This window comes from Myotis yumanensis, unplaced genomic scaffold (genome assembly GCF_028538775.1).
Source record: "Myotis yumanensis isolate MYYU_CA2020_CCGP unplaced genomic scaffold, mMyoYum1.0.hap1 SCAF_4, whole genome shotgun sequence".
NCBI classification, from domain to species: Eukaryota; Metazoa; Chordata; class Mammalia; order Chiroptera; family Vespertilionidae; genus Myotis; species Myotis yumanensis.
Window position 1 is genome coordinate 39,884,961 of NW_027223755.1, and position 23,272 is coordinate 39,908,232.

Genomic DNA, 23,272 nt, shown 5'->3' on the forward strand with positions numbered 1-23,272 from the left:
CAAATGAGAGCTTTTTAAAAAAAATCCGTTTTAATTTTCACTTGAAGCCTCCGATTTTCTTGGCCTCACGCAGTCAATTTCAGGTCACAAGATGGGCTTTTCCACATCCAACCCTACATGTGAGTTCCAGGTAGGAGGACAAGAGAGTGAAGATTACAAAAGGGCAACAAATTTGTCCCTCTTTAAGGAGCTTTCCTGGAAACCCCACATAATGTCCACATATCTCAAACTGTCATATTGTAGGGCAACTAATAAGGATTCCCCATATAGGGAACTGGGAAATGGAGTTTTTAGCTGAGTCCATTGCTACCCCAAACTTAATCAGGGTCTGTTAGTAATTCTACCTGTACCATAAAAAAATTCCTATTGAAAACTAGGTAAATTATCACATTGGTGACATTTTAGAAGCATTTCTTAGTAATAACACAAGGGTGCCCTCATTATTTTTTTGGAGGTCCTAGCCAATTTAATAAATAATATGAATGAAAACTGGAAACAAAAATAAAACTTTATTGTCAGTGTGTTTGTCTATATTTTTTTTAAAAAATCTAGATTTAATAAGAGTTCAACAAGGTTATGACTACAAGATCAATATATAAAATGAATAGCATTCCTAGACCATAATAACCAATTAGAAGATACAATAAAAATAATCTCTTACAGGACAACGATCTACAAGATACCTAAATGGCAGGGATCTATCAAGAAATATGCAAGAACTTGGGAACTACAAAATATTACTGAAAGATCAATAGTACATCTGAGGAAATGAAATAAGTAACTGCATGATAGGAAGGATGATAAAACTTGTCCCCAAATTTTTCTATAAATTCAGTGAAAATAAAAACAAAATCCCTCACGTTTTTTTCTTGGGAGTTAAGTAGATCCTAAATGTTATATGGAAAAGCAAAAGCTCAAGAATAAGAAGGCAGAAGCACAGGTCCTATTACATACCAAGATTTATTATAAAGCTATAGTAACATTATTTATTATAAAGCTATAGTAACACAAAATGGGGCACAAAACGTTCTCTTGTATAATTAAGAAATAATCACTTTTGCTTTGTAATACACAATTGGGTTAGCAGTTCAAGAAAAACTCAAATGGTATGGTGAGAACTGGAAACATGATTCCATTTACTAAGCAAACCATAATATTGAACTTGCCCCCCTTACAAATGTGAGTTAATTTATGACAATCTTAGTATCTCATTGTTGCTGTCTACAGAAGGCTCAGGGCGACAGAAGGTAATCCAGAAGCAAATGGTGTTAAACCTCTCTAACTGCAGTCTCTTAAATTTACTATAATTTCAAACTCACACATACATATATATACCTAGATATACATACATTACACACACACACACAACCTCTGCCAAACTCATGTCTACTATTGAATTCTGCCTACCTTTGTGGGGCCTCTTGAAAACATCCACTACTTTCTAGACCTTTTATCAACCCCTTAGCAGTTACCTAATCTCTGGCTTTCCAACTCATTTTTCAATTTTCATCAGTTTCTCTCCCTTCTCTCTCTTTTTAAACATTTAATCACCTTTATTTATTTACTGTTTGTTTGTTTTTGTTAATCCTCACCCAAGGATATTTTTCCATGGACTTTTAGAGAGAATGGAAGAGAGAGGGAAAGACAGAGAGAAACATCGATGTGAGAGAAAACACATGGATTGGTTGCCTTCTCCAGGAGCCCTAACCAGGGCCCCGCCCGGGAGGAGCCTGCAACCAAGGTACATGCCTTTGACTAGAACCAAAAGGGAGAGCAGGCTGATGCTCTATCCACTGAGCCAAACCGGCCAGGGCTCTCTCCCTTCTCTTAGGTCCTGCACCCACGCACCTGTGTGCACACATACAAAACAGGTGGGGTAGTTCTGGGGTCAAATCTAGTTTTGTTATGAGGCTCAATTTTTTTTCACTCCTAGGATATGCTACACTTGCAGTGTGCCTGCTGGAGCCGTCCCACAGGTGTGAGTGGTTTGGTTTGGTTGTAATCAATCCATTAGACACGCCATGGGATTCCGGGCAGAGGTCCTGGTTGTCCTTCAGTATTCCAGTTTCCTTGCATATTATTAGAACTTTAGCTAGGCACACGGTGGCCAAAGTAGATGACTGTGTCTCACCAATTCGTTATTGTATAAACTACCAAGGAAGTGATATACCCAAGGCGAGGAGCCCAGTAAGGTACAGCCGCATTGAAACGGGGCACCAAGGCTTACACCTAACGAGAAGGACTCGAGAGTGTCCCTCTAGTCCAAAGCAAGTCCTGGAAGCCCATGCAGAAATGGGTTAGTGCTGAGGTTCCGATCAAAATCGTGCGAAGAATTGCTGGAGAACGAGCGGGCGTTTCCTCAGAATGCTTTCTTCGGGGAAAACCAAACCATGGCACGTGCGCGCCACACCTGCGCGACCTCACCCCTGTGCAGCCCGTGGCCGCCCACAGAACCCGGACCCGGACTCAGACTCCGGCGGACCTCACACCTGTGCAGCCCGTGGCCGCCCACAGAGCCCGGACCCGGACCCAGACCCGGACTCGGACTCGGACTGGGGCGGACCTCACACCTGTGCAGCCCGTGGCCGCCCACAGAACCCGGACCCGGACTCAGACTCCGGCGGACCTCACACCTGTGCAGCCCGTGGCCGCCCACAGAACCCGGACTCGGACTCAGACTCGGGCGGACCTCACACCTGTGCAGCCCGTGGCCGCCCACAGAACCCGGACCCGGACTCAGACTCCGGCGGACCTCACACCTGTGCAGCCCGTGGCCGCCCACAGAACCCGGACTCGGACTCAGACTCGGGCGGACCTCACACCTGTGCAGTCAGCGGGCCGCCCACAGAACCCGGACCCGACCCGGACTCGGACTCGGACTGGGGCGGACCTCACACCTGTGCAGCCCGGGGCCGCCCACAGAACCCGGACTCGGACTCAGACTCGGGCGGACCTCACACCTGTGCAGTCAGCGGGCCGCCCACAGAACCCGGACCCGACCCGGACTCGGACTCGGACCGGCCTGCCCTTCCCACCGCGCCCTGAGGCCGGCGGACAGGCAGCCCGGGGGGCGCACCCAGCGCGGGAGGGGCTGCTGCTCTCCCGGCCGCCACCGCGAAGGCGGTTCGGGAAGCCGTGAGGGGCGCGTCCCGGAGGACCCCGAAGCGGGAGGAGCGTCCAGAGGAGGCGGCGGCGGGACCCGAGCTCCGTGAGTCCCGGGCCAGGTCTGCACAATCTGGCGGGGCCAGGCGGGGGGGTGCTGGGGGGCTGGAGGGCTGGGGGGCGAAGGGGGCGCTGGCGGGGGCCAGGCTGGGGGGCGGTGCAGGCTGGGGAGCCCCCCCCAACCCCAACCCCGCCCCGCGGACCCCAGCCTCAGCCCTGCGCTCCCTGCACGTGGGCTCAACCTCGGCATCCACCCCAGCCCTGCTCGGTTCACGTTTCCCAGGTTAGGCCTGTACTGTGAGTGGAAGGGACTGTTCTTCCCACATAAGGAAGAGAATTTTTGTAGAAATGATTAAGCCCTTTTACGAATAAGGGTTTTACGTGCTGTTATATCATAGCCTGACTCATGCACTGATTTATTGTGTGACTAAGTAAGTCAGTTTTCTGTACTTAAGTTTTTAAAGCAGGGAACTGATCAGCTGTGCTTGGGAATCCATTTGTATTATAAACTGAGGCGCGTTGAAAGGAACGTGAGGTTAAGAGACAGTTTGGGGGGGTTGCATCGCTGTGTACTTTGAGGTGAATGATTAAATGATTCAAAGAAGAAAGGAGGGAATGTCTAGGAAACTGATATGTGAAATAATTGATGAGAAGGGGTGGGATTCAGAGCCCAAGTGAGATGTGAGAAGTAGAGTAGTTTTTGAGAATGAGCAGGTCAAGGGTAAGATGATTAGGGCAGGGAGCAGGGAACTGAGACTAGGTGCTTCATGGATGTTGGCTTACAGGGTGGTAACAAGAGGAGGGGTGGAAGGAGAGAGGGATCAGGTGATGGAAAGAATGAAGACACTCCCTGGTCTTTGATTGGACTTGGTGGCATTATAAAGAGTCTTTGGTAGATGCTAGGGAAGCTACTCAGCAATACATCTACAAAACCTCTCTTAGGGTTCTTTCTTTTTGGGGATGGTTTATTGTTGATTTCACATTTTTCCAATTCTGACTTTATCCTCCAGTGTTGGGATTGTCCCCTGTGAGCCCTCTCCTCCCCTACGTAACAATCTATATATATAAAAGCCTAAGCAGCCGGCTGACCGTTTGACTGTTTGACCAGTAGCTATGACATGCACTGACCACCAGGGGGCAGACACTCAATGCACAGGCTTGGAAACATGGAACAGACTGATGAATTTCAGAGGGAAGGGGGAGGGAAGAGATTAACCAAAGATCTTATATGCATACTAGAGGCCTGGTGCACAAATTCATGCACTGGTGGGGTCCCTCGGCCTGGCCTGTGGGGATTGGGCCGAAACTGGCAGTCTGACATCCCCTGAGGGGTTCTGAATTGCAAGAGGATGCAGGCCAGGCTGAGGGACCCCACCTGTGCACGGACTCTAGTTGGTTAATAAAATTATACAGGTTTCAGGTATACAGTTTTACAATACATCTGTATATTGTATTGTGTGTTTATAATCCCAAGTCAAGTCCCCTTCCATCACCATTTATCTCCCCTTTACCTTCTACCTCCCCCCACTTCCCCTTTTCCTTTGGCAGTCACCTTGCCATTTTCTGTGTCCATGAGTTTTTCTTTGCTTAATCCCTTCACCCTTCTCACCCAGTCCCCATTCCCCTCCCCTCTGACGGCTGTCAGTCTGTTCTCTATATTCAGGAGTCTGTCTCCACTTTGTGAATTTATTTTGTTAATTAGATTCCACATATAAGATTCCACATATAAGTGAGATCATATGGTATTTGTCTTTCTCTGACTGGTGTATTTCACTTAGCATAGTACTCTCCAGGTCCATCCATGCTGTCACAAAAGGCAAAATTGCTTTCTTTCTTTTTTTTTAATGGCCCAGTAATATTCCATTGTGTAAATGTACCACAGCTTTTTTTCATCCAGTCATCTACTGATTGACACTTGGGCTACTTCCATAGCTTTGCTATTGTAAATAACGCAGCAGTGAACATAGGAGTGCATATATTCTTTTGAACTAGGGTTTTGGGATGTGCTGCATTTTAAAGTTTTGTTTTGGCAGCCTGGCATCTGCGCAGGGTTCTGCAGACAACAATTTTATCTCTGTACGGAGCATTTGGGCTTCCCCCTGTCTAATCTTGTATAAACATTTTACCAACAACGTCCCCTGGGAAGTCCTTGGCCACCGTCCAGCCTCCTAGAGCCAGATACTACATTGCTGACTTCAGGGTGGTCCTTGGGAATCGTTATTTGTTGGGACCAGGGATATTTTTAAGCGTGTGAAAACACTTGTAGAGCGAGGAGAAAGCCCCATCTTAGCACTACAGCTTTATAAAACACTGAAGCAAAGTTCCCGTGTTCAGAATGGCAGAATGAAAAAGGCTCAAGGCTGTTGTTCCAAGTTTTTAGAGCTAAAAGGTTTACCAAATGAGGTTTGCTTTTTCTTCATCCTCTTTAAATGCCCCCCGTCATGCTTGCTTGCTTGCTTTCAGTATTGCCAAATGAGAGAAGCCACCAGAGTGCTGCTAAAAGCAATAATTTGGATCTTATGGAGAAGCTGTTTGAAAAGAAGGTTAACATTAATGCTGTGAACAACGTGGATAGAATTCACTAACGTGACAGTGACTACTCTCAGGGTGGCTTGGGTTTACACAGGTCAACTGAAATATAATAAAAATAAAAATGATTGTGCTGGACGAAATAAGGGAGATCTCTGTTGTTGGTAATTCCAGAGCGTTTATGCTAAAGGTGAAATCAGCACTGGAATAGGCTCTGGGAGTTCCAATTTATCTTAAACAGGGGAAGTGCACATGGTCTTCATGCACATCTGTGCAAAGTCTGTGGGTGGGAAGTAAAGCCAACTGTCGAGGTTATGGGCCTGGGCTTGGTCCTCGATGATAGCCCGTGGATGACTTTGGCCTCACACATTCTGGGAAGGCAGAACTTTTTTTGCTACATCTCTGGGTTGTTTTCTCCCCAGTTATGTCCTGTGTGTTCGGTTCTTCCACATTTAAAATCTAAAGGCAGCATGGGTTTTCATTCTACTGCTTTTGAAATACAGTGGGGCCTTGACTTACGAGTGTCCCGACTAACGAGTTTTTCGAGATACTAGCCGTCTCTCGGCCGATTTTTGCTTTGAGTTCCGAGCTAAAATTCGCGTTATAAGCCAGCTTCAGATACCCCACCGCTAGTTGGCGCAGCAAACGTCACAGTGAACGCCACAACATCAGCCCAGCATCACGTGTCTCATTCGTTCACTGTTGATTTGACATACAAGTAATTTGAGTTACGAGCTCCATCACGGAACAAATTAAACTCGTAAGTCAAGGCCCCACTGTATAGTACATGTTGGGCAATGGAGCCCTTTCTGAAACCTGGCTCTTAGTTGTTCTTCTAGTGGTTGGGTTTGGGGGAGAAGCCCACGCCAGAATAGAAATTTCCTACTGCTTGGTTTTGTGGGGATTCCCTGATAGCCCCTCAAAGTAGGGTTTGTTAAAGTGAACTGGTTGGGGGCTGTGTCAATTGCTTAGGACAATTTGTGGAGTGGTGCAAGGTAGGGATGTCGGAGGTGAATTTAATGTTAAATAAAACAGAAGTTCCAAGGCATTCAGAGGGTTCTAGCAAATGTTCCCATGGCAATATGATTTTGTAAAATATAAAGTAGTGAGAAATTTTAACTACCATCGGTTAAGTTTTCTGACTCTGGCATCAAATGGGGCTCCCTAAAGAGTGTAAAGTTCAGGTTCCACAAAACCTGGATCTGCCCCAGGCAGTGAGGTCATAGAAACTGAAGTCTTGCATCATATGCAGGGGAAGGATGTTTAGCAGTTATTCACGTGTGTATGTGAGGGGATATGTGTTTATGTGTATATTATGTACATGTGTGGGGTCTGATGTGTTACAGGTGTATATATATATTCATTATCTATATACCTCCTAGAAGAGCAAAAGTTTGCAGCATAACAATTTTAGTAACAACAAAAAAAAGAAAGGAAAAAGGAAAGGAATGAAGGAAAAAAGGAGAGAGAGAAAAAAAACAAGGATCTTTGAAACTGTTTAGGTTAATTGTTGAATAAGTAAAGCAGTAAGAATTTTTTACTGTAATCATTTTTCCAAGTAGCAGGAAATAGATTCTTCAATATAATTTTATAACCATTTCAGTTTTTTTTACATATAACTTCCTGATATTTTAAACCATATTTTTATATTAAAGTATTTGGAGAAATACTCCTGGTGAATTGTATTATTCCTTACAATGACATCTCTATTAGGCCTGTTTATGGTAAATTGTTGACATAGTTACTAGTAATGTTCCTTAAAAATCTGGGATGATAGAGATGAAAAACTGTAGGTGGTTTTATTGAATTATCTTGGATGTTGTTTTGACTTGCATTTTTATTCACAAATAAAGTTAAGGGGTCGTATAAGACCAAATTTGACATACTTCAACATAGCTCTAGATTTCGGGCAATGTCAAGATAAGTAATGTTTTGTCTAACTTAGTTTATCACCAGTTTAGCTACCAAGGAAATCAGATGTTTAATTTAAACAGTTCTCATATTTTTGCAATAAATTTTTTTATATGAAACAAAGGATAGTAAATCAATGCCCAGGCACCTTCTTTGGAAGCAAAAACAGTGTCTAGAATATGGGAATCTGAGACAAGTTTTATTTGCAAGCAAAGCATCCATTGTTTGAAATACATTGAGCTGTCTCTAGACATCTCAGGCGCACCATGGTGGCTTTCCTTCGAAGCAAAAGATATTTATAGCTTTCTTTGTTTTTATTCTCACCCGAGGATATTTTTCCTGTTTATTTTTAGAGAGAGTGAGAAGGAGAGAGGGAGACAGAGGAAAACACCAATATGAGAGAGACACATCGATTGGTTGCCTCTGGAATGCCCCCCAGAGCCTGCAACCGAAATCTGTGCCCTTGACCAGAATCGAACCCAGAATCCTTTGGTCTATAGGCCAACACTCTATCCACTGAGCCAAGCCAGCTAGGACCACAGCTTCCTTTCTCTGTGCCTATTTCTTTCTCCTCTCTTCCCCATTCCCTCCCTTTCAGAAGAATTTGTTTGCTTCAGGAAATTTGCAGTCTAAAAAATCACAGAAGAAAGAACACATATGTATATATTGAAAATCTAGGAAAAATTTTTGTTATACATTATCAATATATTCTAACCAGGAAACATTTACCATTTTTAATGATTGCATATGGGGAAAATACAACTTCTACTCTAATTTGAAATTCATTCTATTGTTACTTGCAGTGATAAGTTATGCAATAGATTTCAGCGTGGGGCATATCCTCCAGTGGACTGCCAAATTCTCTGGTATTTCTGATAATAGATGAAGGCAAGAGTATGCTAGATACAGTTCTCACTACTTTCAAAGGCAGAAACGAGTAGATAAGTAATAAAAGTACAAGCCCCTGATAGAAAATTATGGTCATTCTAGAAACAGGAATCTTAAACAGGCTAAATAAAAATCGGATTACTGAAAACACAATTATGTTTCCTCAGATGAACCGCACAGCCCTGCATTTTGCAGTGGGGGCAAATCATTTATCTGCGGTGGATTTCTTGCTTAATCGCAAGGCCAGGGTGGATGTTGCTGATAAGGTAAGCTCATCTTCCTTTGGTAGAATGTACTGGAGCAGAACGAATGTGTGGGGAAATCTGGTCACTTCAGTTATCTTTTCTTCACATATGCACAAAATGTTTCCATTGGCAGTACTCATTTTGGAAAGGTCTCTTTGAGAATATATGTATTATGTGCTCTGTATTTGGCGACTAAATTGCTTATCCATTGCCTTTAGGACTTAGGCTTTTATTTATTTTCCCATATTCACATTATGGCTAGTAGCATGCACTTGTAAAAATAAAATGGTTGCTCAGAGTATAATTTGGGACATGGAAGATAGAAGCTAACTGGCCTCAGGGACATTAAATCTCGACTTTGCCCTGTGAACTCTGATAAAGAAATAAGGGTTGTGCTTACTTCGGCAGCACATATACTAAAATTGGAACGATACAAAAAAGCTTAGCATGGCCCCTGCGCAAAGATGACACGCAAATTCGTGAAGCATTCCATATAAAAAAAGAAAGAAGGCTTAATAAACATATAGTATGTACTAGGTATCAGTCTTAGGATTCAAATATTTAGTCCCTCAAACTTGTAGGAAAAGTAATATTATAATAATCAATTTACAGATGTGGAGTCTGAGAAAGATCAAATAGCTTGCCCCCCCCAAAATTACATCTAAGAAGGGGTGGAGGCAGGATTTGGACCTGGCTTAACTGATTCCAGAGACCATACCATTACCCACAAATCAGCCAATGTGTCTGCTCAGATATGAAAACCATCGTGAGGATTTTCCACCCACTTTTCCCAACTTTATCTAGTACTTTACTGTGGTACAAGGAGCCCATTTGGGCTGGAGAAATCCAACATCATGTTTATTATCTCCAGTTGCAAAAAGAGATGATAGCCTTGGTTTTTAGTTAATCCAGTGGACCATGGTTTTGAAGTTAAACTGTTCAGAAGATTCCCACAGAGCTAGTCTATTTTCTCTCTGAAATGACTCTTTGGAGGGTAAGGCTCAGTGTTGCTCTACCTTCATGTCTTACAGAACTTGGGTTTAGTAAGTCTTCTTAGTAAGTCTTTGGAAGGTAAATGAACGAGGTCCGTTCAAACCAACTGATCATTTTGTTGGTTTTGTTGGCAATCATAGACGTGATCTAGAGACAGATGAGGAGAATTTCTCCTTGTTTCACCAGTAGGGTATATCCCTCTCTATTTTATTTTTGGGCAAGTGGATTGATCAGTAACAGAAGCAGAAGAAGAACTGCCCTTTTTTAAAATTGACACCAGAAGCACTCCAACATTGTGAGTGTAATAAGTTGTGTTATGGTAATGGTACTTAAGGAACATGTATTTTGGGTCTGGAAATTGTTGTTTATTTTTCAGTGTTAGTTAGCCTGCAAAAGATACTTTGGTCATAGACCTGATTGCGAAGAATCTATTCTTCTTTTGACATTGAAATCCTGATATAATAACTTTTTATTTTATTTTAATTCTTTTTTTTTAATTGATTTTTTTAGGGAGGGGAAGAGAGACAGAGAGGCAGAGACAGAGACAGAGAGAATGAGAGAGAGCGAGAGGAGAGAGAGAAAAACACGGATTTGTTGTTCCACTTATTTATGCATTCATTATAATTCATTCTTGTATGTTCCCTGACTGGTCATTAAACCCACAACCTGGGACGATGCTGAACCAACTGAGCTCCCTGGCCAGGGCCTTTACTTTAATTCTTATATTAATAGACTATACAGTTAAGTTTGGGTGTGTGTGTGTGTGTGTGTGTGTTTTGGCGTACAGTGCTATGAATTTTAACACATGTTCATAGATTCATGTAGCCACCACCCAAATCAAAATACTAAACATTTGCATCATGCTGCTCTTTGTACTCACCGCCCCCCCCCCCCCCCGGCCCTAACCCTGGCGACCACTTATCTCTTCTCCATCTCTATAGTTTTGCCTTTTTGAGAATGCCATGTAAATGATATTGTATAGTATATATAACCTTTGACACTGGCTTCTTTCACTCAGCAAAATGGCTCTGTTGCATGTGTCAATAATTCCGCCCTTTTATTGCTGAATAGTATTCCACTGTATAGCTGTAACACCGTTTGTTTATCTATTCACCAGTTGAAGGACATTAGAGTTGTTTCCAGTTTTTTACCATTCCTTGATTTATTTTATTTTACATTATTTTATTTTATTGTTGACAGTATTACAGATGTCTCCCATTTTCTCCCTTTTTGTCCCCCTGCACCCACCCCTTCCCCACCCCAGGTTTTCCCCATGCTATTGTCTGTGTCCGTGGGTTATGCATATATGTTCTTTGGTTAATCTCTTCCTGACCCTTCCCCCCAAACCTCCCACCCCACTGAAGTCTGTTATCCTGTGTTTCCGGGGGAAAGGGGAGGTTGTTTGTATTAGAAAATATTTTATTAATTTTAGAGAGGGAGAGAGATAGAAATATCAATGATGAGAGAGAATCATTCCCGTCCCACACTGGGGATCGAGCCCACAACCTGGGCATGTGCCCTGACCGGGAATCAAACCATGACCTCCTGGTTCATAGGTCAGTGCTCTACCACTGAGCCACACTGACCGGATGTCCAGTTTTTAATTGTTACAAATAAACCTTCTAAAAACATCCATGTATAGGCATTTATATAAGCACTAGAGGCCCAGTGCATGAAGTTTGTGCACTCGGGGCGGCGGGGGGGCGGTGTTCCTCAGCCTGACCTGCGCCCTCTAACAGTCCGGGACCCCTCGGGGGATGTCTGGGAGCCCTCACTCCTTACCACCCGCCTGCTTGCTGCTCCTTACCACTTGGCTCGCTGCTCCTTAGCACTGCCGGAGGCAGGAGATGCTCCCACCACTGCCGCTGCACTAGCCAACCGTGAGCCCGGTTTCTGGCTGAGCAGTGCTCAGCATTGAGCATCTGCCCCCTGGTGGTCAGTGCGCATCATAGCAACCAGTTATTCTGCCGTTTGGTTGATTTGCATATTAGCCTTTTATTATATAGGATAAGTTTTCATTTCTCAGGTGTAAATACCTAGGAGTGAGATTACTGGGTCATATAGTAAGTGATGTACAAGAAGCTTCCAGACAGTTTTCTAGAGTGGCTGTTCCATTTTCATTCCCACCAGCCATATAGCAGAGTTCCAATTGTTTCACATCTTCATCAGAACTTGGTATTGTCATTGCTTAATTTTAGCCATTCTGATAGGTTTGTATTGGCTTCTCATTGTGGTTTTAATTTGCATTTCTTTAATGGGAGGTTGTGTCTTTTCTTGTGTTATTTACCCTTCATATATCTTTTTTGGTGATATATCTATTCAAATCTTTTGAATTTTTTTAAAAAAATTGGTTGTTTGTTTTCTTATTTTTTATTTTGAGAGTTATGTATTATAGATACATAACTGGCTCTGTTGTATGTGTCAACAGGTGATTTGCAAATATTTTCTCATATTCTGTAACTTTTTCCTATTTTTTCAGACCAAAAGTTTTAAATTTTGATGAAGTGCAATTTACTTATATATTTTTATATAGTTTTAAAAATTTATTTTAGAAAGAGAGGGAGAGGGAGAGAGAGATAGAAACATCAGCTGCCTCCTGCATGCCCCCTACTTGGGTATCAAACCAGTAACCTCTTGGTGCATGGGGCGACACTCAACCAACTGAGCCACAGCAGCCGGGATACTTATCCTATATAATAAAAGCCTAATATGCAAATTGACCAAAGGGTGGAATGACCAGTGGAACGACCAGTTGCTATGATGCGCACTGACCACCAGGGGGCAGATGCTCAACACAGGAGCTGACCCCAGCCCGCAGGCCCCAGGCTGGCCAAGGCGGGTGCCAGCAGGGACTGCCCCCCCCCCCCCCCCCCAATTGCCCCACCGGTCGCCCTGCAGAGGGAGGTGAATGGTGGTGGCTATGGAATGGAGCCCGAGAGTGGGCGGTGCCAGGCTGGCCAAGGCAGGTGCCAGCAGGGGCCCTTGATCGCCCCACCAGTCACCCCACAGATTGGCCCTGATCACTGGCCAGGCCTAAGGACCCTACCCGTGCACGAATTTCTGGATCTGTTTCACCTGTACAACATTCAGGGGCCAGTCTGAGACTTGGGCAGTGGTCTAGCTGTTCTCCAAGCTTTTGTCAAGCTGTTTAGGCTCAGGTCCATGTACAGGTCACGGGTGAGGCCAGGGATACATACACAACTTTATGGAATTGCTTTCTTGAGCTTCACTTCTCCAAGACCATCTCCCCTTATTTTCCAGCTTCAGGGCCCCTCTCCCCCTTTTCCTGGTCCTCTGACTAGAGAGTTAAGGGTGTGGTCTCCCAGCTCCATATGTATTTCTCACAGTTGGGTCTGCCTCCGGGACTAAGAGAGGAAAAGAAGTAACATGAGTTCCCACTTTCACTCCTGCCCCCTCTCTGACCACAATTTTTCTGGTCAGAGAGAAGAATTCCCACTGTCAGAGTTTTAGGTGCTTGCCCAATCACTGCTGCTACCCCTCCTACCACAGGGTTACAGCTTTGGGAGTGAGGCTTGCCTGGGGCAGGGCCAGAAGAGAAAAAAGAAACAGGATTTCCTTTCCCTTTTCTGTCCTATAGAGTCCCCCTTCTGCTCCTTAGACCAGAGAGGGCTTCTCTTGGAGCTTTTTCTGTCCCCGCCCAGGGTGTAGTTCCGTGATTTGCACTTCCATGAGTCTAAGTGGGAAGGTATGAAAGGAAAAAACAAACAAACAAAAAATCAGCAAACCTTAATTGTTTATAGTTTGGGTTCTGGTTTTCTTCCCCAATCTACCGGTTACCATTTACTTTTCAGATCTCTCAAATAGCTTCTCCATGCATTCTGTCCAGAGATTCTAGTCACATTTGGTGAGAAAGACAGGGTACTGGTTCCCCATCTTAACTAGGACCGAAAACCCACATCTTTAATCCTATATAATAAAAGCCTAATATGCTAAGTGTCTGGTCATCTGGTTGGTTATTCAACCAATCAAGGTGTAATATGCTAATGGTATGCTAAGGCCACCCCACTGCTCGCTATATATGTGCACTGACCATCAGGGGGCAGTAGGTTAGCTTGCTGCTGGGGTCTGGCCGATCCCTGGCTCGCCAACCTCTCGCATCCCTCCCTGGCTCCAATCATGCACCAGTGGGTCCCTCGGCCTGGCCTGTGCCCTCTCACAATCTGGGCTGAGGGACTTCCCCCCCATCACCACCCCCCAGTGCATGAATTTCATGCACCGGGCCTCTAGAATGCTATAAAAGCAAATAGAATTGTACAATAAATACCTATGTATTCATTGCGTAGGTGGAATAGCATTTTTCTTTTAAATACCTTGTCTCTAATATATTAAATATACTACTGGTTTATGTCAGAGTATAAGTCAATTATTCACAAAATATTTTACCAACTTATTCTATTTGAGGCTTTTCCCATCTGGAAGCTTCTTGTAATTTGCTTTATGAGACTGAAGTGCTGTCAGGTAAAAGGTATAGTAATTTATGATGTGTCACTATACTCTGCCTTGACAGGTTCACTAAGTTAAATATTCCTATAACTAATTTAATTACAGTGGCATTAGTATATAACTGATAAGATGATTTTTATAATTCAAGCAATGCCATGTTTGGTCAAACCTGGCAGCTTCTTTATTCAGTTGAGAATCCCTGACTTTGACTTGGCAAATCTGTTTTGTAAGTTCTAACACCTAGTTGCAAAGAGTCAATAATTGAAGCTCTTCACCATCAGTATTTACTCAGTGCTAGTTGTGGGTAAGTCTCAATGCCAACTTCTGGGGATTCAACTAGATACAAGTTCTTGCTACTCAAAGTGTGGTCCTGGACCAGAAGCACTGGTATCACCTGGGAGCTTCTTAGAAATGCAGACTCTCAGGCCCACCTTTCATCTTTTGAATTAGAATCTGTGACTTAGCAGGATCCCCAGGTGATTGTGTCTGGAAGGACTGGCATGAGAGACAGTCTCTGCTTTGAGGGGCCTGTAACCTCCTGGGGGAGCAAGGACCAGGACTGTCACATGTGTACCATTTGAGGCACTGCATGACAAGGATCAGATGCATAGCCCAGATGCTGAGGACTCCAGGTTCAACGTGGGTAGCATTCCAGAGTCTTGGGAAGAGGCAGAATAGGTAAAAGGAAGCTCTTCTTCCAGATGTGAGCAAAGGATCCCGGGTGAAGGCCACATGGTGCTCAGAGAATAATGACCATCATCTGCTCTCAGAGCTTCTTATTTCTGAGAAACTCCTCAAGAGCACATGTTCCCAGGGGAGGTTGTTGACCTTCTCACCTATGACCAGACTGGTGATGAGGACAGGTTGTTAGTGGCGGTGGGCATTTCATACTGTACAGAGCATCGTGTACTGACAGTGACGGCAATCCATGACACGTGCTCATAAACTGTCTCAGGCATGTCAGTTTGATAGTACAAGACTTAGTTTTATGACGGTCCTCGTGGGGGGAATTGACATCTGTGAGCGATGATTCTTTGCCTCTGAGGAACAATGGTTCCACTCCGAATTTATGGCTTCTGAGACTCAGGTTGTTTGCAGCTTGAATTCCTGGCTTTTGGATTTTATGGTCAGTGTTTGAAATCTTTAAGTGTTGGTGGATTGGAAATTAGGAGTGACCCCTTAGGGAAATTTTGAGCTCCTACCAAAATGTGATTTATCCTCTATCCCAAATATTTCTGACCTCTTTTTTTGACCATATGTGAAACTGGACTTAGTGCTTTTGGATATAAAGCATTAATTGTAAATTAATGGGAGGAACTGTGTTTAGGGCACATTTCCTGAAGAACCTCAACTAGTTATTGTACATTGTCGTTCTTTGAGGAAAAGAGTACAGAAATTGGTAAACATTTTCTTTATACTGGAATTATAAATATTTAAATAGACTATGTAGGCCTAACTCCATAATACACATCAGCAACAATGTAATATTTTTTATCCAAATGTTTTCAATTTAGTTTGTTGAATACATAGATGTGGAACCTGCAGATATGGAGGACCAACTGTATATACATATACACATATGAGTTTTTCTGGTCATTGCTTGTTTTATAAAAATGGGATTATGTTATATTTTATCTGCATCTTATTTTTTACATTTTAACAGCTACCTCATGGAAAGCACTCCAAGTCAATTGTTATAGCTCTAATTCACGATTTTTAATGGCTGCATGATGTGTTCCCTAATTTGTTCAACATTCCTATATTGATAGACATTTGCCTTGCTCCCAATTTTAAGGGTTAAAATTAATATCCTTGTTGATACAACATTAGGTCTTAAAACTTATTTTCATGGGATAGATTCCCAGGAGTGGGATTGCTGGTTGTATTTAAAATTTTAATAGAGATTGACAGATTGCTTAAACATAATGGCTTCATTTTCCACTAATAACTTTTTTGGTACACTTTTCAATTGGTTTAATTGCCTTTTTCTTGTTGATTTGCAAGAGTGCTTATATATTAGAGAAAGTAACCATTTATCTTTATTAAGAAACATTTAGAGAATCAATCCTTTGTTATGGACTTTGTTTACCAACAGTCTTTCCTTTTATAACTTCTGGATTAAGATATTGTGCATTGCAGTCTAGATTTTCTTCTGAGGTATTTATTTTTTGTGTGCTTTTGTGTGTTTGTGATAAGATATAGGAATTAATTTTATTTTCTTCCAGATAGAGAACCACTTGTGCCTGCACCATTTATTTGTTTCCCCATAGAAACGAAATATCATCTTTGCTGTATATGAAATTCTTTCCCTGTTTCTTACTTTTCAACAGTTGACTATTAACTTGTCTTTTGGTGACTTCACATGTGTTCTTTTCTTCTCTCTTCTTGGGAAAGCATGGCTTGACAGTAATTCACCTTGCAGCCTGGTCTGCAGGCCTCGAGATCATGCTCATGCTGGTTAGAGCTGGAGCAGACCAGAGAGCCACGAATCGGGTCGGTGTGTGGGTCACTCCTGGACATAAGCTCTCACCTCATAGTGCAGGAAGGGGAGGTCTTGAGATCACTATGTGATTACCTCCTCTAACCTGGTTGTCCTCAGGATGGAATGAATGCCCTTCACTTCGAAGCTCAGAGCAATAATGTGTGCATTGTGGAGTACCTCATTCAAGATCTGCACCTGAAGGACCTGGACCAGCCTGATGAGGTACACTTGCTGTGGTAGGACAGGTCTCCCATACACCCCTATCAACTTCCCCTTTCTTTCTGCCCCTGCTGGAATGCCCGTGCAGCCAGCACAAACCTACAGCCAGCTCTTCCATTGCCCTGGCAGAACCATGGAGCAGAAGGGAAGTGCAGGTGTTGGCCATGGCCCTGGCTCCGGCATGTGGGAGGGCAGGAGGTAGTAAGGAAGCTACCAGATCCCTTCTTCCCTCTCTACTCCCTCATCCTGGCAGGGGTGTGGGCAGTATCCACAACTGTTTGGTATTCACAATGAGTAACCACACTTTACACTGTGATGCCTGGCCTTTTAGGAATGTACTTGACCCAAGGTTCTACAGTGCGGGAAGCCAATTCCAGCATGTCATAATTGCAAGAGTTTCATCAAAAGGTTGATGGAACTTGGGGACTCAACAAGGGCTGAGTCACATGTGTTGTCACCTGCTAGGAATGGCTGAGGGCATTTCCCCAAACCTGAAAAGGGATGATTGCTTGCTGCCAGACAGCTCAGGGCATCTTAATCTACATGTTATTGCCTCCTACTGGCCAAACACCTGAACAGCCGTAGGCAAATTCTTCCAATCTGACAATGGGTTCTGTACCTAACCTTACCCTTTGAAGTGTATATCTCCACCTCACCTTAGGACAAATTGTGTTAATAAAAAGCAAAGGGTCCTGAGACGAGGAGATCTTAGTTTCTTTAGCTAAGCTCCTCTGACTCCCAAATCCCTTTCAAAATTATGCTTCGTCTCTGGACTCTTTAAGTTACACACAGCCCTTCTCCAGATTGCTGAACCCTTCTAGATGCTGGAACAAGAACCCTGGCACTACAGTAATGAGCCATGGAATATAATGCAATTTTATCATATTTGTCCATGTTTCTTTTGTTTTCATAAGGAGATATAATAACAGCTTTTGAGTAGTTATTAATGTGCTAGGTACAGAGGAAAGCTACTTACATTCATTATTTCAGTGAGAGGCTAGAGCCTGCCACACATGGATGTTAAACAAATCACTGCTGAATGAATGAATTATCCTATTCATCTGCACAATAATTTTATAATGAAGAAAATAGTGTTCTCATTGTTAAAGGTAAGGAAGTTGAGGCTCAGAGAGGCTAAGTACTTGATCTGAAGTCCCAAAATTAGAAAGTGAAAGAGCCAGGTTGTGTGTTCAGGTCTGGCTGACTCCACTTAGTGCAGTACCGTGTCCCTTTTCAGATGACAGTGGCCATTGCCCACATGCTAGGGATTGTCTTTTCTCTGCAGAATCTCTTAGGTGTTTTTTTCATAGGATAGTATTCTCTGTGAGGTTGGCTTGGGGGGGGGGGGGGTGCATTTTTATTTTGAATGAAACCACCTTTTCACTGTACCTCCAGAACATTATTTTCCATAAAAGTCTCTAAAAGTTAGTCAGCAATATTTGCTTCATTTTACTTCTTTTAAAAAAACTTTTACATTTTTTTCCTGACCTCAGTCTAAAAACAACAATAACAAAAGCTATTTCTTCAAATAAAGTCTATAAATTTCTTTTACTTCCTCTGAGTATGATCAAGCAACTATACATTTATAGCTTGGAGGTAGAGAGACTTGGGCTATGGTCTGGGCATATATTATCTATGTGGCTCTAAGCAAGTTCTCCAGCTGCTGAAAGCCTCAGTATCTCCATCTGTACAATGGGAATAATAAAATCTACTTCATGGTAGCACCAAGGGAATGATTGGAGGGGGATTGACCTCTATATAATTTTTTTTCCTGCAACACCCCCATTTCTTGATGTAGACAATTGGCATTTTGTCAATTTTTTATGTAAAAACGGCTATGCTGATGAGCTTCATGGTGAGCCATTCCATCACCCCTTTCCAATCAGACATTACCCCTAAAACATTCTTATGTAGCAAATATTGGAGCAGCCACTATTGGAATGCTTAAATGAGTTAATGACTAAAGCACTTAGCAAAAAAGCACTTGGCACATGGTAAGTGTTCACTAAATGGTAGCTATTATAACAATTATTATGGGATAAAGTCCACTATCTGATTTCCTCAAACCGATAATTACAGTCAGATAGCATCTAGTGTCATGGAAAAGTTGGATCATTCTGGTTTGATGGATGCTGAGTAAGGGTGCAGCCTCTGAATGAATTCTATTCAGTTCAATTCAGCAGGAATTTGTTGAGGGCCTGTCATATATAAGACACACGACTGTCTTCCCTTTTTGTGGACTCTGGGTGCTTTCATGGGAGACAGCAGTGTGTGGGGAGGACCAGGCGGGCTGAAAGGGCTCAAAGATCAAAGCACATTTGTGGAGACCCTCCCCTATTTCAAGAGCTTCTGCTGGCCAGCAACCTTTGTGAAGGTGGAGCAGTCTTTTCTATCAAACTAGAGGCTCAGTGCACGACATTTGTGCATGGGGGTGGGGGGCTCCTCAGCCCGGCCTTTCACAGTCCGGGAGCCCTTGGGGGATGTCTGACTGGCCTAAGCTGCAGTAGAACATCCTTAGTGCTGAGCTCCGCTCAGCTGGGTTTGTGGCTGAGCGGAGCTCCCCCTGTGGGAGCACACTGATCACCAGGGGGCAGCTCCTGCATTGAGCGTCTGCCCCCTGGTGGTCAGTGCTCATCATAGTGACTTGTCATTCTGCTGTTTGGTTGATTTGCATATTACCCTTTTATTACATAGGATGTGTTTCATCTCTTCAGCTGGTCTGGGTTTGTCCTGTTCCACTCTTCTTCCTCCTCCTCTGACTATCTGTTGGGTAAAAGGCTGAGGAGCCTTGGCAACAGACTGTGCAAGCTACATGTCCAGCTGAGAGATCTTACAAGAAAGATGGCTCTAGAGATATATGAGGAATGAACAAATAATGAGCCCACTTGGTCATCTAGGGAGAGAAGAATCTCTGAGTCCACTTTTAGTACTGTAAGAAACTTGGATTGATCAATTCCAAAGACAAAGTCTATTCTTTTTCTAAGATCTGTAGGTGGGGTGAAGGATGCTGGCAAAAGCTAGTGGGAGCTCAGGGTCTATGAATTTATCATTAGGTTTTCTGTCAGTGTTTGCTTAAAAGTATTGTGGAGCTCGTGAACACATTTGATAGAAAAGACTGCTTTACCTTTATGGTTGGCCCTCTGGCATAGTGTCTTATCAACAGAAAGTGATTAAGAGCCTGCTTATCTGCCCAGGCTTAGTGAAGTCCTTTCTTTAGCATGGAGGGAACTCCAGATGCTAGCAAGGAAAGCTCTACTGTGCAGAGGTCTTATTAATAAAATGGATTTGTCTGGGTTTCCCATGGGAATGGATGGTCAGGTTGGACTTTGGGTGCCCGTTAATGACTGTTTATTAACATTTTTGCTGAATTTAGTAACTTGTCAAATATGATGACCCTGGCAGTAAACTTAAAAATGAAAAATAGAAAGAGATTAATCAAAGAACACAGATGTATATATGCATAACCCATGGACACAGACAACGGCATGGGGAAGACCTGGGGTAGGTTGGGGCAAAAAGGGAGAAAATTGGAGACATCTGTAATACTGTTAACCATAAAATAGAATTTAAAAAAAGAAAAATAATTTCTAATCAACAATTGCAACTCTTAAGACTTACATGCAAAAAATTTAAATGCACTAAATTAAAACATGTTAGGTTAAATATACATTAAGTTAATACAGGAAAAAAGGAACAGGCATTCTGGGCCCTTTTTATTTTTGTTAGTAGGAAAGGGAATCAGTAACCTGAGCTGGGAAGGCATTGTGATTGTCTGGGCTCTGACACCAGGCTCTACTTTTCTCCTGGTGGAAAAATCTCCCTGCCTCCTTGCCTTCGAAGTGAGAGGTAGTCCTATGAGATGTAGTGGATAGAGGCCTATCCAGTTAAAAAGGGTCAGGTGGCTAAAAATGAAATGACATAATCAGAAACTATATTTAAAAACATTTATTTAAAAATTCCTGTCGTTATTTTGCCTACATGTACTAGGATGGTAGAAAAGATTTATATTGCATTTTACTGTTTCTTTAGGCTATGTTTGGTATTTTCTATTTACTAGATGGGATGCTGCTGCCCGATTCATGAACTGTTGAATAAAGCCATTTAGATCTTTAACTTAATATACATATAGTTTATGATATTTCTGATGTTCATAAGGTACAGATTACTTTGTGTAAATTGGCTTTCACTTGTTGTTGATGGTCACATTTTTAAAGGGCATTCAAAGTTTAAAGGAACAACTGTTTTGTTGGCGAGGAAAGATGTTTCATTTGTGATAACCTCCCATTTCCTGCCAGGCTATTCTTTGTGGGTGGGTCCTCTTATCACTTTGTTTCAATATGCAGAAATGCAAGACTTATGGCAAAGATAAAAGAATAAGGCCATTTTAAAGTTGAACAGAGCCTCTGAGATACACCTAGTAGTGTCTGTCCCCAATCTACTAAATATGTATTAGTTAGAATTCTTTCTGTTATGAGTTGGGGGGGAGGGGGGGAGCAGCTTAATCTAGATGAAGAAATAAGGTAATTTATTAACTCCTAAATTTGAGGTTATATCTTGCTAGCTTCAGGCATGGCTGGATCCATCTCCTGGCTTTCTCTGTGTTGGCATTATTGATAGGTATACTCTCCACAGTTGGGAAAGACGGCTGCTAGCAGCCTCCAGTTTATACTCTTATGGACATTCTTAAGTATTTTATTTATTCACTTATTTACTTTTATATATATTTTTATTGGTTTTAGAGAGAGAGGAAGGGAGAGGGAGAGAGAGAGAGAAACATTGATGTGAGAGAGTAATACCAATCAGTTGCCTCTCGTATGTACCCCGACCATGGATGGAACCCATAAACTTGGTGTGTGCCCTGATCGGGAATTGACCAGCAACCTTTTGGTGCCTGGGATGATAGTCAACCAACTGAGCCACACTGGCCAGGGCTGAATAATGCCTACTTTCTTGATTCCATTTCATATAGATCAGCAGTTCTCAACCTGTGGGTCGAGACCCCTTTGGCGGTCGAATGACCCTTTCACAGGAGTCGCCTAAGACCATCCTGCATATCAGATATTTACATTACGATTCATAACAGTAGCAACATTACAGTTATGAAGTAGCAACGAAAATAATTTTATGGTTGGGTTACAACATGAGGAACTATATTTAAAGGGCCAGAAGGTTGAGAACCACTGTTCTAGGAGCATTTAAGCCAGGCTTTTAGCCAAGGACCCTGGCCAACAGGGGAGCCTCCATTTGTTTATTTGTGTGTGTATGCACTCTTTTCTGACTATCTGGCGAGATGATCAGGATTAATGGATTTAACTTAATTAAAGGCGATCCCAGGAACTTGGTTCTTTTGGATGAAAGTTAGGACGGATGTTTTAGAAACTCAAAAAGAACATGAATCACCTCGGGTGGATTGTAGGTGTGCTGTGCCTTCAGGAATCACTATAGAGATGGAGTCCTGAGGTCACAGGGTTTAATTTAAAGTTTTAGTGGTGCTCGCCCTGCTCTGTTTTAATGCTCGACCACTGGAATGTGTGTACTTGGGTTTCATCCACCTTTTGGCTATTTTTGAGTCAGGGCCCATTGGGGAGAACTCGTAACATCCAGCAAACTGTAATTACAGGTTATGATAGGCTTCCTTGCACAAAGTAGAGTGTCTGTGATATTACTAGCCTTTTGGACAAGGCCCATAACATCCATACCATCCCCGGCTGCCTCTGTTTCTTGGGAGAAGCTGTTGCCAGAACAGCTGGAGTGGCCTATGTGAATATGCTCTAGACTAGAGCAATTGCCTCCAAACATGTTTGGTAGCATATTCATGTCAGGAAACAAAGTTTGTGTGTGTGCCAGCCACATATATATTTATAGTTAACACATTACAAAACATATGCCTGAAATAGACATTTTAAAAAATTGAGATAAGAATCAAGATAAACAGCAGTTCTCATATTTCCCCGACACTGAAATGATTCCCTTGTATACCTCTCGTGTGTTTTCCTGCCAGTTTTCTTTGAATTCCCATGCATGTATACATTGGAGTGGATGCCCCAAATTCATTTAGTTTATTATTTAGTTAGTTTATTTCAGTTTTCCTTTATTATATGCTATCATGAACCTCTTGGTGCATAACCCTTAGTTTGAATTCCTCACTATTTCCTTTGGGTGTATTCTTAGAGGTAGGATTGTTGGATCAAAGATATGAACGTTTATTAGGCTCTTAATATGTTAAAGATGTGAATTCTTTCCTTCACATTTTGTGCAAATGTTTTTCCACTGGGGTTTGCCTTTTGGCATCTCTTTTCCTGGGAAAATGAGAAGGTAGGTTATGAGGAGAAATTCTGTTGTAACAGATGGCTGTCCCAGGCACTCAGGTGAGGCAGCG

General features: G+C 42.7%; 1 protein-coding gene and 1 non-coding gene across 2 annotated transcripts in view; both read left to right on the top strand.

Moving 5' to 3' along the window:
- Window positions 1–2,284: 2,284 nt before the first annotated feature.
- The window catches only part of ANKDD1B (ankyrin repeat and death domain containing 1B), a 42,667-nt gene continuing 21,679 nt past the window's right edge, over window positions 2,285–23,272 (top strand). The window contains 6 exon segments of the mRNA XM_070411705.1: window positions 2,285–2,967; window positions 3,081–3,208; window positions 5,626–5,729; window positions 8,658–8,756; window positions 16,587–16,685; window positions 16,792–16,896. Coding sequence (XP_070267806.1) covers window positions 2,285–2,967; window positions 3,081–3,208; window positions 5,626–5,729; window positions 8,658–8,756; window positions 16,587–16,685; window positions 16,792–16,896 — 1,218 coding nt within the window.
- Window positions 9,128–9,234, top strand: LOC139009587 (U6 spliceosomal RNA). The gene has a single exon (XR_011471324.1). It is a non-coding gene; the product is annotated as a U6 spliceosomal RNA (small nuclear RNA).